At 39.7% G+C, this 15,068-nt stretch overlaps 1 protein-coding gene across 1 annotated transcript; it reads right to left on the reverse strand.

The window, feature by feature from the left end:
• Positions 1–577: 577 nt before the first annotated feature.
• Positions 578–13,329, reverse strand: LOC149439239 (embryonic protein UVS.2-like). The gene is made up of 12 exons (XM_089659307.1): positions 13,249–13,329; positions 12,739–12,766; positions 11,656–11,721; positions 8,415–8,549; positions 8,213–8,330; positions 7,585–7,760; positions 7,423–7,504; positions 7,197–7,324; positions 6,441–6,556; positions 2,754–2,979; positions 1,632–1,750; positions 578–796 (listed from the first exon to the last, which is right to left on the reverse strand). Exons 1-12 carry the CDS (start codon positions 13,327–13,329, stop codon positions 578–580), a joined length of 1,494 nt encoding a protein of 497 aa, XP_089515433.1.
• Between the last annotated feature and the right edge of the window lie 1,739 nt (positions 13,330–15,068).

Here is a 15,068-nt window from a genome sequence, read left to right on the forward strand (position 1 = left end):
CTTCCAGAACTGGTAGATTTTCTCTTTGTGCCATCTGTTGCTCTTTTATTTAACTGTAATCAAAGAGAGGTCAATGTCAGAAAATATTAAATTCATATTTAAATAATACCTAGAACTTTTGATCCATAATAATAAAAAAAGAAAAACAGAAATACAGGCCTGGATTATTTCTTGGATACACAGAATATAACTGGATACTAACATTTATAGGTAAAGTTGATCCAGGGAATATCCAATTGCCTCTCGGGGGATCAAAGGAATTTTTTTCCCAGTTGGAGCAAATTGGATCATGCTTTGCTAGGTTTTTTTTTTTTGCCTTCCTCTGGATCAATGGTGGATATAGGATTACAACTTTTTTTTTTTTTATGGTTGAACTGGATGGACTTTTGTCTTTTTTCAGCCAGACTATGTAACTATGTACTAATATCATCATTTACGGTAAGCTTATCAAATGTATGTATATGTATGTAAAGCACTGAAGGCAATATCATTCAAGGTATATGTGCTTTTTAACAAAATGGGACTATTTTCCTGTAACTCCCATTGCTGATATTAGATATAAGCAGATAGAATGAAGCTACTCACTGAAGGTGTAAGAGGCCTGGAAGCCCTTCGCCTCCTTAGACCCGTCACTGCGGAATACAAGAACCATAGAATTGCCTTTGGAGTACAACACAGGGATGCTGAGATCACCACAGAATGGACCCCTTTGTTGACCATCCATGAAGAGTTTTAGATAGTCATGCATACAGAATTTGGCATACTCTACATGGAAATCACTGATTCTCAGAGCAATCTGAAAAATAAATAAAATGATGACTAACATGACAGTGGTGTGTTCATGTAATAAACAAACACATAATTTGTATTGCTTACAATTCCTTGACGCTACAATTTACCTGAAATATTATTTGATATTAAGGATGATACTACACATATAAGGCAGTGCTTAGGAATATTGTTGAAGAGGAAGTCCTTTTACTATCCCGCAGTGTAGTGGTCACCAATCTACAACTGCCAGACAAGGAATAAAACAGCAAGAGCTGGGAGATCTTCTGTTCTCCTCCTACATCACTGGCTGTTTTCTGTGTATTTAACTTTCTACAAAAGACTCAAACTGATCAGCACCCTCCCTTCCTCTGTCCTGTGGTTCTGTTACTCTCAATCAGGATGGCAGGAACTAGCCCAGGGCTGCAAAATCATGTAAAGCCTGATAAACATCTTACAAACGTCACGCCACCAGTTGTCACCAAATACCACCAACACTTCCTGTCATCACTGGGAAATGATCCAGAAAGCCTTGGTGGTAGATAGTATTGGAGCAATCTACTTTAGATTTGCCAACAGAAATGTAGTGTAATGTTCTAAACAAGGGTTTCTCAACCAGGGTTCCTCCAGGAGGTTGTTAGGGGTTCCTTGAGCAATGAGCAGATAAGTTCCTTCTGACACCACTGATCTTTTTCGCTACCTGTAAGGGGGTAACTCTTTCTAATGACCACAAATTTGAGCAGCATTCCTCCCATTGACCATCAAACTAATGTGTTATGAGTTCTAGTCACCTGTTTGTGTGACACTTTTAGAAAATTAGGAAGTCTAGTAATTAGAGAGAATTATTGAGGTATCTTGTTTACCTTATATCCAACAGGAGCTGTGATGGTGTAGTTGCAATTCATGTTTGCACTGTAGTTCTCTGGGAAGCCCGGAGATGTAAAGCTGCCTTGAGTGTTAAAGAAGGTTCCTCCACACTGAACTGTGAGAATATAGATACAGTCAATACCGTAAGGTAAGGAGATTCGAATTAGTATATGGCATCATTTTATATTTATGTATATATTGTATATATAGTTTAGCTTCCCTTTCAGAGTTCCAGGTTAATCTTGGGCTAGGATCCCACTCTGCAACCCTCATAGCAGAATGCAGACATAGAGATCTGCAACTCGGGCACCAAATACTGCATCAGGGCAGGAAAGGGAGAGAGCCACATGTTCTACCTTACCCAGAAGCATTTCATAGGACACAAGTGGGAAAATTGGAGTATGTTGATGGTAAATTACTGCAGTTGAGGTTGGAGGGCTACCATGCAAACCTATTATTTTGTCATAAATAGAGTAAGTACTTCAAAGCCAAAATGCAGGCTGCTGTAAAATGTATTGATCCTGTATTCCCCCGCGGCACTGCTTGGGTTAAATGCTTTTTTAGTCTAAAAGGAGATAAATAGGTTGAAATGCTTACCTTATTTCTCCCTCCCACAGGCTTCCTCCATGCTGTCAGACTGAAGATGCTTCTTTTTGCTGCTCCCCTGGCCGCATACTCTCAGATGTCATCAAGTACAACACAGGATCAGCAGTCATGAATTGTACATGGACAGGTTGAGGGCTCGCCCACATACCAGAACATTGGAGAGCATAGATGAGCACTGGCTGCCAGGGTAAGTTTTTGTACTTATTCCAAACTGCCCTAAGCAAAGCTAGCATTGATCTCATGCAGTGCTGGGGAAGGGAGTCAGTGTTAAATTAAAGTTGACCAACATACACACTGAACAATCTATAAACAACTTTATAGTGAGACAGGGCCAAACCGACTGGTTCATTCTGATTGGATATACTAAGAGATTTTATGGATTAGCTCAAAAGTTGCAAACAGAAGTGAGAAGACATCAGACTGTTGTGTCAATAGTTCCTCCTTGGCTCTGCATCTATGATTCTTCAGTGTTTCCTGAACACTTTCTTTACCATAAAAATAAATCAGCATACCTGAGCTATATGTAGCTTGGAAGCCGACCCCGCCAACAGCCCCGTCACTGACAAACTCAACCAGCATATGACTTGTGGAGGCGATGAGTAAAGGGATGGTTTTACTGCCGCACATTTTACCCAGCAACATAGGAGAGTCCTTAGAGGGACCATCATAGATCCTTATGTAGTCAGATTCGCAGTTAGGAGAGGACTGGATATTAAAGCTACTGAATTTTAGTGAAGCCTAAAAAGTGACACAAAGAAAATGTATTATCTACAGAAAACCATACGCTTCACATATTTGCAACTGCAAACTGGGTTATTATGTAGTTACAATATAATGTAATCGTGGAAATGCTTGAACAGTCCTTCAGAAGAGAGAAAAAAGAACAAAACCATAGGCATATGTAGGATTCTAATTTCTGTTAAACAATCTCACAGCTATAGATATTTCTAACTAATTAATTTATTCTCTCTTGAGAAGAGGAGATTAAGGGGGGATATGATCACCATGTATAATACATAAGGGGGGATATGATCACCATGTATAATACATAAGGGGGGATATGATCTCCATGTACAATACATAAGGGGGATATGATCTCCATGTATAATACATAAGGGGGGGATATGATCTCCATGTATAATACATAAGGGGGGGATATGATCTCCATGTATAATACATAAGGGAGGATATGATCTCCATGTATAATACATAAGGAGGGATATGACCACCATGTATAATACATAAGGGGGGATATGATCTCCATGTATAATACATAAGGGGGGATATGATATCCATGTATAATACATAAGGGGGATATGATCTCCATGTATAATACATAAGGGGGATATGATCTCCATGTATAATACATAAGGGGGGATATGATCTCAATGTATAATATATAAGGGGGGATATGATCTCCATGTATAATACATAAGGGGGATATGATCTCCATGTATAATACATAAGGGGGATATGATCTCCATGTATAATACATAAGGGGGGATATGATCTCCATGTATAATACATAAGGGGGGATATGATCTCCATGTATAATACATAAGGGGGATATGATCTCCATGTATAATACATAAGGGGTGATATGATCTCCATGTATAATACATAAGGGGGATATGATCTCCATGTATAATACATAAGGGGGGTATGATCTCCATGTATAATACATAAGGGGGGATATGATATCCATGTATAATACATAAGGGGGATATGATCTCCATGTATAATACATAAGGGGGGATATTATCTCCATGTATAATACATAAGGGGGGATATGATCCCCATGTATAATACATAAGGGGGGATATGATCTCCATGTATAATACATAAGGAGGGATATGATCTCCATGTATAATACATAAGGGGGGATATGATCTCCATGTATAATACATAAGGGGGGATATGATCTCCATGTATAATACATAAGGAGGGATATGATCTCCATGTATAATACATAAGGGGTGATATGATCTCCATGTATAATACATAAGGGGGATATGATCTCCATGTATAATACATAAGGGGGGATATGATCTCCATGTATAATACATAAGGGGGATATGATCTCCATGTATAATACATAAGGGGGGATATGATCTCCATGTATAATACATAAGGGGGATATGATCTCCATGTATAATACATAAGGGGAGATATGATCTCCATGTATAATACATAAGGGGGATATGATCTCCATGTATAATACATAAGGGGTGATATGATCTCCATGTATAATACATACGGGGGGATATGATCTCCATGTATAATACATAAGGGGGGATATGATCTCTATGTATAATACATAAGGGGGGTTATGATCCCCATGTATAATACATAAGGGGTGATATGATCTCCATGTATAATACATAAGGGGGATATGATCTCCATGTATAATACATAAGGGGGATATGATCTCCATGTATAATACATAAGGAGGGATATGATCTCCATGTATAATACACAAGGGGGGATATGATCTCCATGTATAATACATAAGGGGGGATATGATCTCCATGTATAATACATAAGGGGGGATATGATCTCCATGTATAATACATAAGTGGTATAGGATTATAACTTCTTCTTTTTTTTTATGGTTGAACTGGATGGACTTTTGTCTTTTTTCAGCCAGACTAACTATGCCACTATGTAACATGTGCTTGGAGTCTAAAATCAGTCCATCTGAGAAGCTTTTATGATCTTTTTAACGTGCTTTGGATTCTCTGCATCCAAATATAAGGGCCATTTATGTTTTTAGCAAGCATGAGTGAGTCTGTGCAAAGCTGCAATTTATTATTTGAAAATCATTAGAGATCTTGCTTTAGAAGCAAAAACAAGGAACAATTTAAATTATTGGACCAGATCTTTAATCTGTTTTATATTTATGAATAGTAGAACCATGGTTGGGGATATATTTTCAAATATAGTATACTTGATTTTGCATACTGTAACTTTTATTTCTTTATGGATTTTTAAAAAATGTTCTTATTGAATAGCTGGTCATGATTTTTCTGTATGTTTTTCAAAAGTTTTATTTAAACTATGTGGTAACCCTTTACAGTAATTTCTAAGAGAACTTGTTGGGCTCAAATTTTTCTTGTTGTCTTTATTTTATTTTAAAGATCCCCCTGTATTCCTGTATTAGGGATACCACAGAAATAAATGGAAGTTTCTCAATATTGATGAAAATTTTTTTCTGACACCAAAATGGTTAACACTGGATGATTTTTCCATAGTCTCTTTTCTGTACATTTATAGGTAAAGTTGATCCAGGAAATATCCGATTGCCTCTCAGGGGATCAGGAAGGAATTTTTTTCCCTGCAGGAGCAAATTGGATCATGCTTTGCTGGGGTTTTTGCCTTCCTCTGGATTAACTGTGGGTGTAGGATTATAACTTTTTTTTTTTAATGGTTGAAGTGGATGGACTTTTGTCTATTTCCAGCCAGACTAACTATGTAACTAAGATGTCTCTTCAAACATGTAATTGTATTTAATTGATTTTCCAGTTCACAGAACTCTTCTGCTGCCTACTGATTCATTACTTGTAGTATCTTCAATAAGACAAATAAGCTTCAAAAAGCTTTAATAAACTCTTAACAGAAGTCTTTAGTTTATTGTTATATTGAATAAAGTCAAAGAAACCTTTGATTTAATACTGTGTCTTTGGATATTGCAATACTATTTCTATCGGTAACATACTTGTAAAAGCAAATTAATCCATTAATGAATAATTAATTAACGATAGTCTGAAGACTATAAAGTGGGCCGTAATGAAGGGAAGTATTATTCCAACATATGGAGACATTGGTGGTTGAAGCAGAGTATGAGGTTCAGAGGCATTTACATCTTACAGGGCCAACTCCATATCTCTGTCTCAGCCATAACGTCAAACCACCACTATGGCTCCTCTTTTTCAATCCATCTCTGAAACTCTTTCACCGTGGAAAAATACGACAAAACAAAGCGCTGTAGTCTTATACTGTATATATTTCAAAGTAAAAAGAGTAATATTAAGGTGGGGAGTATTTGGACCGATTCCTTGGCTCTACATTCGTCAATTCTCAGTTGTTTTTATAAATGTAAAATTCGGGTGGTCTACAAAACATTCTTCATATGGTAATTGATTTTCACAGCTAGGTTGCTAGACATTTAAGATTGCATATCTACATTCCTGTTTCCTTACCTGCCCTGATGAAGCCCTGATCAACCAAACGCAGTCAGCATTATCAGGATAAGCAAAGGGATAGTTGGCAGATGTGAAAATTCCTGTATTACTATTAAGCAAGGTAGCGCAGACACCTGAGAAGTAAGAAATAGGCATAAATATTGTATTTAGTTACTGGAGGAACAGACTAATAATCATATTAATAATGGATTTGTGGGAAATGGGGGAGGGGTATTTACCTTCTATTAGATTAAAACTGCTGAAATTTTGAATTTATAATCAAAGGAACCTTGAGCTTAACCCCTTTATGGTGAAGAAAAAAGCAATCCTTAATGCCTGAATGCAGTTTTGCAATTTTAGCATGTGCTAGTAAAACTATTTTTGCAACTACTTTGTGTATCCCAGTGAATTATACCTTGTTTTGTTCAGGCCAAATTGAGTCTTCATTTGGTGGTAAATCTTAGTGGGAATCTGTTTTTCAAAGAAAACTGGCCACATTGTAAGCCATAATTATTTTTTAAATTTATCTTTCTTATCATTGCCATGACCCACCACCAATACAGAACCCAAAATGAATTTGAGATGCATGGGGATACCACATCAGTGTACAGTATTTATTGTGTGCATCCGTAGTTGGGCCCAGAAAATAAAGTGCACATTTTGCTTTTGTTGTCTAAACATTTTTTTTCAAAAATGTAAAAATTCACTGAAAATGCAATTAGAAAATGTTGCTAATGTTTCAAACTCATAAAATTGGAATGTACAGAAACTTACTGCATTGATAAAGTCGGTTAATTTTAAGGACATCCAAGACGCTCAGTCCAATTCTCTGTCCAATAGGCACATTGGGGTCAGGCTTGGGGACAATTGTGGGTTTGTTTGAGGTGTTAGTAAATTCATAGCTGGAAAGTGTTGAATGGAGATAAGATCGACATATTACCATTAAAATATGTTAGAATTTATTAGTAATTCATCAGCTAACACAAAAGTCATGACTTACGCATCATAATGCATCACTGAACCGTAGTCATATGGACTGCCCAGGTTATTAGTGTCCGCTTTAACAAAATTACCCTGGTGTCCTGTAACAAGACAAAAGCAGTGGTAATGTCTCTTTTTAGAAAACATGGCTAAATTCTCTTTGTGTAAATATCCCCATTACCTTCAGAGATATACTGGAAATTGATATCAACATAGTTGTCACGATCACTTCTGGCGTGTTCATGGTGGAAGCCCAGGGCATGTTCTAATTCATGTTGTATAATCCCACTATAGACGCAGCCACCACCCAATGAAACTGTCTGGCTGCCACCAACTCTTCCAACATATGAGTAACAGCTAAAAATAGTAAATATCCAGTTCAAAAGAGTTGCACTTTAATATAATTTAAGAGTCAAAGACAATTGGATTGTTAGAAACAATGATTAAATCTGAGATACAGAAAGAAAGCAATCAGTATCAGTTTGTGCTAAACCTTTGAACTTTCTAACTCATAGCGGCAGGTGTATCCCTATGCATGTCGCAAACAAAGGATTTCCCAGGAAAAGTGCTGTTTCTGCTAGGTAAAAAGAAAAAGGAGACCACCAAAAACACCTTGTTGTTGTCCTGTGACTTTCCTATATTTTTTTTTAAAGGTACAGAGGAGTTCTATAGTGTTTTTGGAGGAAAGAGGAGCAGTCATGCACAGATACGTGCGTTAAAGTCTAAGATGTTAAATGTTTAAATGATCCCTAATGTTTCATTTTATGTAGAGAAATATATTGGACAATAGTTAGACAAGACAACCTTACCCATCTTCAGGTGAGATGTTGAGATAATCGTCTTCTGTCGTAAGAGGCACAAACCTCACACAAGTCAATGACTCAAACTCTGTCATGGCGAGTGTAATACTATTCAGGTCACTGGGACCTGGAAACAGAGATAGAAGGTTGGGTTTCTACAAATAACAAATAGCAATGAATGTTTCACTGTAAGAAAATGGAGGAAACTCACTGAATGTGGATGATATGATGTAGGGAACAGGAACAATGCCATCATCATTTCTAGGCCAAAGGCAAGAAGTACAGTTAATGGCGCTGCGGTCAGTCTGTACCAGAATGTCACCTCCATACAGGGGTGTTTCGCTATCTGAAAATACAGAAAATGGTTACAGTTAATACTCTAAAATGTATTAGATTTGGGCTGCCCATACACAGCTGACTGAAATTTGCTATGTGGGTGGCTATGTCGGCCCTTCCACCCAACAACTTTTGAATGAAAGTTCCTTCGAACGATCCAGATAGGAAATTTAGAACTTACAGTGGCTGCGCCCAATCAGATGCAGTACAATACAATGTTGGGGTGTCCAACAGAACACAATAGGCACAGGGGGAGATTTGTCCTTCTGGAGGAATCTGTTTTCACTTAGCCCACAGTCCCGGCTTTACTCAGTTCCGTGACACAGTACAGCCCTGTTTGGCCGGGGAGAAGACCTGATTTTCCTCTGCTGCAGTTAAGTAACACTTATAGGACTGATGAGTTCATCTCTGTCACTCTGCTCTCTCCTTCTATTACAATGGACCAGACACTACAGCACAGCTAACCTACTCCTTGTGCTACTTCTCCCACCCCTAGTCTGAGCTCTACTGTATAAGGACTGCAAGAGGCTGATTCTAATTCAAATTAAGGTGCTTACATCACTTGCATTTAAAACAGTAAAACTAAGATGTAGTAAGGAATACAGGGCTGCATTAAAGTGTTACTAAACCCACAACAGTACTGTCAGGGACTGCGGGTCTCGCAGCGGCGCACAGGTCTGCACATACACAGATTGCCTAGGTGCACTAATGTGCAGGCACTAGGACCTGGGCGTCGGAGTTGGCAATTGCACCAATGACGGTGCAGGGCGCACTATTTAAACTGGCCAGACGGTGACTAGGTTGCCGCAAGGTCTAGTTCCTGTACCCGTGTTCTGAAGTGCGTTCCTGTTGCCGATCCTGCTTGTCCTGATTTGTGTTGACCTTCTCCTGCTCTGACCCCCGGCTCGTCCCTGACTACTCTTCTGCCTGTTGTTATATTACTATTGGACCTCCCGTTGCTGAATCTTGGCTCGTGACCCGGCTGCTCTCTGTCTACTGTTTGGTACCTACCTGCCTCCACCGTTACCGACCTGGCTAGTCTGACTACGCTCATTCCTGACTGTCATCCATCCATCCCGCTCGGGACCTGGACTTGTCAGCCTCTTCACAGCAGGCTCACCCCCCCCCCGGAACGTACCCTCGGCGGGACCCCTCTACCACAGTTGGGTGCACTCAGGGGTTGCGACCTGGTTTCAGTCTCGCACCAAGTCCATCCCCACCATCAGGGGTTCTGGTGAAAAGGCAGACTGGGGCTTAGACTCTGCGCCCTGGGGAATCCTGTTCTGTGGGTCACTAGAGATCCCGCCGGGCGGTGCCTGACAAGTACAATCAGTCTGTATATGCAGTAAAGCATGCTTGTTATACTCACTGTGGAACCTAAGGGGTAATCCTCTGCATTGTGAAAAAAGGCTGTTTGATCCTTTCATCTCTGTTCCCCCCTTTTTTCAAGCGACTATCACTTATCTCCAGACTGAACCGTAGGCATGCACATGCTCAGTTTAGTGTATATTGCTAGAGAGGTTTTTTTTTTTGTTGGGAGAGTGCGTGTGATCAGCACAGGGCCAATCAGCACTGTCATGACAGAGGTCAGGGGATTTCCATACTTCTTGAGCAGAAAGAAAACTCCTTCTACAAGCTTTAGCTACTGCTGGGCTGGACACAGATAGAAGCCACAAGACTGCTCTGACTTCTGATGAGAAAAGGTATTTAGCAGTTTATATTTACTAAAATGATTGCATTTCCATGTTGTGTGTACTGTGGGAGAGCAGATATAGTGAATGCAGGGTCCAGGGAGACCAGATATAGTGAATGCAGGGTCCGGGGAGAGCAGATACAGCGAATGCAGGGTCCAGGGAGAGCGGATATAGTGAATGCAGGGTCTGGGGAGACCAGATATAGTGAATGCAGAGTCCAGGGAGACCAGATATAGTGAATGCAGGGTCCGGGGAGAGCAGATATAGCGAATGCAGGGTCCAGGGAGAGCGGATATAGCGAATGCAGGGTCCAGGGAGAGCGGATATAGTGAATGCAGGGTCCGGGGAGAGCAGATATAGCGAATGCAGGGTCCAGGGAGAGCGGATATAGCGAATGCAGGGTCCAGGGAGAGCGGATATAGTGAATGCAGGGTCCAGGGTTTATTTTAGGAATTTATTATCTGCCTGGAGTTCAGTTTTAATTGTAGCTGCAGAAGTAGAAATTGTAAAAAAAAAGAATACACATGTTTAGTAAAGATATTGATGCTGATTTTCAACTAAATTCCCACGCAAAGTACAATTTCCTTTGCAAAGTGAACAGTCTATTTTCTTTTAATAATCAACCTCTTCATCTCACAAGTGTCACTGCAATGGTAGAAGCGAATAGGAATAAACCATCGGTCTTTGTGGAATACTGATTTTAAAGATTCATCCAGCAATGATAAAGAGTTTGTAGCTTAAGACCAAAGCACAGTATTCCTCCTCTCATGCTATTGGCTAGTCCACCAGTGCATGGCTTAAAGCGGGGGGTCTCCTAACTTTCTAAGCAAAAGGCCAGTTTACTGTCCATCAGACTTTAGGGGTCCGGACTGTAGCTGGTGGGAGTAGAAAATGGCCCGGGATCAGCACCCCATCATTGGTTTTAATAGGCGGAATAGTGCCCCATTGATCAGGAAGAAATTTTTTTCCCTGCAGGAGCAAATTAACTCATGCTTTGCTGGTTTTTTTTTGCCTTACTCTGGATCAACTGTGGGTATAGGATTATAACTTTTTTTTTTTTAATGGTTGAACTGGATGGATTTTTGTCTTTTTTCAGCCAGACTTACTATGTAACTATGATATCAGTGAGAGGAATAGTTCTCCTTTGTTGATATAAAAGAGAAGTATAATGCTCCATAAATGGTGTCAGTAGAGGAAATAGTGCCCCATCATTGGTGACAGTTGGTTGAATAATGCCCCAAGGGCAAGATAAAGGCAATCAAAGGACCACATCCAGCCCCCGGGTCACAGTTTGGAGACCACTGGTTTAAAGGATCATGAAATGCACAACTTTGTGCATTATAATTTGTTATTATCTATTGCCTTGCCTTGATATAGCGTCCTCATAATGCAGAAAGGAATCCTGTGATTTAGAATATTTACCTTTGTTAGCGTGCAAAATCTTGCTGAAGATCCCTTGATGGACTTCTGAGCCTTCACTCTTTGGGGCTGCATATACAAAATACCCATTAGGCACATTTAGTCAAATAATTGCAACCACAAAAATGAAAGTGACCCCTTTTTAAAATTTTGATCATATAATAAAAAATGGCAGCTCTACAAAGCTATCCCTGGTCTGTGAAACATCTGGTTGGGTAATGTTATAATCTTGTAGTCTGTGCCTGCATTGCCTTGAGTTCCATTAACACCGTCATCTAAGTAAAGGGAGATGACTTTAAAGAGACCCTGCTTCCAGACAATTCGTTTTAACAAAAAACAGACAGATGATTCTAGGATTATCAGTGCATGTAACATATTTTAGGCATGTCATTTACTAAAAAAACCTTCTTTTTATAAACAGCTGAAAGCTTGAAACTGCTGCTGGTTGCTGCCATCTTGTATGTGATGTCAGCAGTGCCAGCAGACTCAGAGCTTTTGCTCAAGTGACACTATATAGTATTCCTCTTCACTCCCCTGGCAGCGATATAAAAGGTTATGTAGGGAGGTGAGGGGAGGGACAGAGATGCTGGGCCAGCACAGGCAGTAATTGGACACTCCCAGAAGAGAAGTAATGAAGGAGGGGACTGTGCTAGGGAAATGACTCATGGAGTAGTCACATTATATTTACAAGTTCAAATCCACATTACAGTAAATAATAATTTTTAATGGGAAGGAGAATACTGCACGTGAGCATTTAAAATGTTTCATCATTCTTTGGGATGAGCTGCATTGTTTTACATCGGTGAAAGGTAAAGGATCTTTACCATCAGATCTATAAAAATTTGGAACATTCTTCCTCAGGGGTGGATCTAGATGGACAAAGAAAATATAATTTTATAGGTTCTCTGGTCAGGCTGATTGGGGCAATAGAGCAATATAAAAAATGATTGACTTAGGAATTTGGAGTTAGGATTAGGAATGTTATTAAAAAAGGACTAATGACTTGGGAAAAAAGCAGGATAAACAAAATAAAGAATAGAAGCATATCAAAAATGATTCTTTATATAAGAATGTTAAAAAGCTTACCATCTTTCTTCACTCCAGCTAGATAGTACTGAAAATTAAATGTTTTGTATAAATAACTTATTTAAAATTATATACAATAATAACAGATAACAAGCCTTGCCCCAACCCATCCCCATCTGGCAGAGTCCTCCACAGCCCTCCTGAAAATCTCTTAAAATGAAGGTAAAACCCTTTCTTAGTTGTTCTTAGATGTTACCACAACAGTCATCAGTGGAAGATTATAGCGTACCCCCTGTTCTGTTCACATCTATAACATTGTGGATTTCCCATCACTTTCCCATCACCTTCTGGCAATGGTCAAGACAATGGTCAAATCTCCCTACAGGGGACCCAGACAGTAATAAGAAGTCGACTGGTAAAATCTGCCAAGATTCCTAACCCCTCACCACTTTCTCCAAAACTAAAGGGGAAAACTAGCTGTTATGGTCAGTAACTTATAGGATGTTTTTTTTTTCCTAAATCTAGTTTTCCCCTGTCCCCTGTACTGTTCATGCCAGATCATCATCTCACCTGTATTGGTGCTGATAGAGGTAGACTGGTCACCAGCCCCGTAACACAGCCCAGAAGCAGGAGGAAGACCTTTTCATTCATCTTGTTCAGAATTCTCCTACCCTGTAATGTGAAATATCTTCTCTCTCTCAAGCTTGGTGTGACATTCATCTTCTGGATCACCTTTTATACAGGTACCAGAGAAGATCTGACCAATCATGGCACAGGAAAGCAAATTTCAAGTGTGACCTAGGTGGATATCTATGGGAATTAGAAATGTGTAATTATTTTATGTGTGGCACTATGTTTATTAATATTGTATAATTATCTTGATGTTTCTCTTTCCAACTTGTAATTGATTGTCATGGTCTCCTGATAATTGTCTATAATGACATAGAAAGGTTCTTGTCTAAGTGACATCATCATCAACTGTTTTTTCCAGCTTAATTGAATCTAAATGAATTAGGACTGACAATGTATTTTTAGGGTCATGGTTATAACCAATCTAAAAGATAATTCATCACTACAGTGCCAAGAGCAATGGTGCAAAAATTAATTGTAGACAAAAGAGATAATCCCTCTTCTAATCTGAAATTTGATCCTATTAAAATAAAATTGGACTGCTTTTACAGGTACCAGAGAAGATCTGACCAATCATGGGACAGGAAAGCAAATTTCAAGTGTGACCTTGGTGGACGTGTATAGGAATTAGAAATGTATAATTATTTTGTGTGTGACACTATGGTTATCATTATCTTTAGAGATGAGCGAATCGAAGTAGCCGAAGTGGAATTCGAGTCGAATATTGGAAAAATTTCGATTCGCGCCGAATCCGAAAAATAGCCTAATTCGGACGCGCGAATCGAACTTTTTCCGAAAATGGCGGCTGACATGTGCGGCGACGGAGCGGGGATGTCTGGGAAGGCGCGCAGACAAGGCGCGCTGACCCATAATGCATTCCTCAACGGCATGTGATCGCATCAGCCAATCAGCAGCCAGCCAGCTAGCACTGTGTAATGGTCGAGCTATAAATAGCGGCCATTTTGGAATTCTTCATTTGCCTGCAGTCATTGAACAGAGGCAGACCGCTCTGTATTAGGGACAGGGACAGAGTTAGGGCCACAGAAACGATACTTGGGGAAAGAGAAACGATACTTAGGGACAGAGAACTATTACTCAGGGACACAGATTTGTTAATTAGGGCCACAGAATCGTTACTTAGGGACAAAGAAACGCTAGTTAGGGACACAGAATTCATACTCAGGGACAGACAGAATTGTTACTGAGTGCCAGAGAATTGTTACTTAGGGCCACAGAAACGTTATTAGGGCCACAGAATTGTTACTCAGGGACAGACAGAATTGTTACTGAGTGCCAGAGAATTGTTACTTAGGGCCACAGAAACGTTATTAGGGCCACAGAATTGTTACTCAGGGACAGACAGAATTGTTACTGAGTGCCAGATAATTGTTACTTAGGGCCACAGAAACGTTATTAGGGCCACAGAATTGTTACTCAGGGACAGACAGAATTGTTACTGAGTGCCAGAGAATTGTTACTTAGGGCCACAGAAACTTTAGTTAGGGCCACAGAATTGTTACTCAGGGACAGACACAGAATTGTTACTGAGGGCCACAGAACTGTTACTTAGGGCCACAGAATTGTTACTCGCACAGACACAGAATTGTTACTGAGGGCCACAGAACTGTTACTTAGGGCCACAGAATTGTTACTCGCACAGACACAGAATTGTTACACAGGGACACAGAACTGTTACTGAGGGCCACAGAACCGTTACTTAGGGCCACAGAATTGTTACTCGCACAGACACAGAATTGTTA

This window comes from Staurois parvus, unplaced genomic scaffold (assembly GCF_062004578.1).
Source record: "Staurois parvus isolate SC_StPar_1 unplaced genomic scaffold, SC_StPar_1.0 ptg001146l, whole genome shotgun sequence".
Lineage (NCBI taxonomy): Eukaryota > Metazoa > Chordata > Amphibia > Anura > Ranidae > Staurois > Staurois parvus.

Excerpts from the sequence above, each read along its gene's own strand:
- LOC149439239 (XM_089659307.1), bottom strand. The coding sequence starts at position 13,329 with ATGAATGAAAAGGTCTTCCTCCTGCTTCTGGGCTGTGTTACGGGGCTG. Across the intron at positions 11,722-12,738 it reads AGCTGGAGTGAAGAAAGATG|CCCCAAAGAGTGAAGGCTCA; the intron begins GTAAGCTTTTTA and ends TTGTATATGCAG. Across the intron at positions 8,550-11,655 it reads GATTTTGCACGCTAACAAAG|ATAGCGAAACACCCCTGTAT; the intron begins GTAAATATTCTA and ends CTGTATTTTCAG.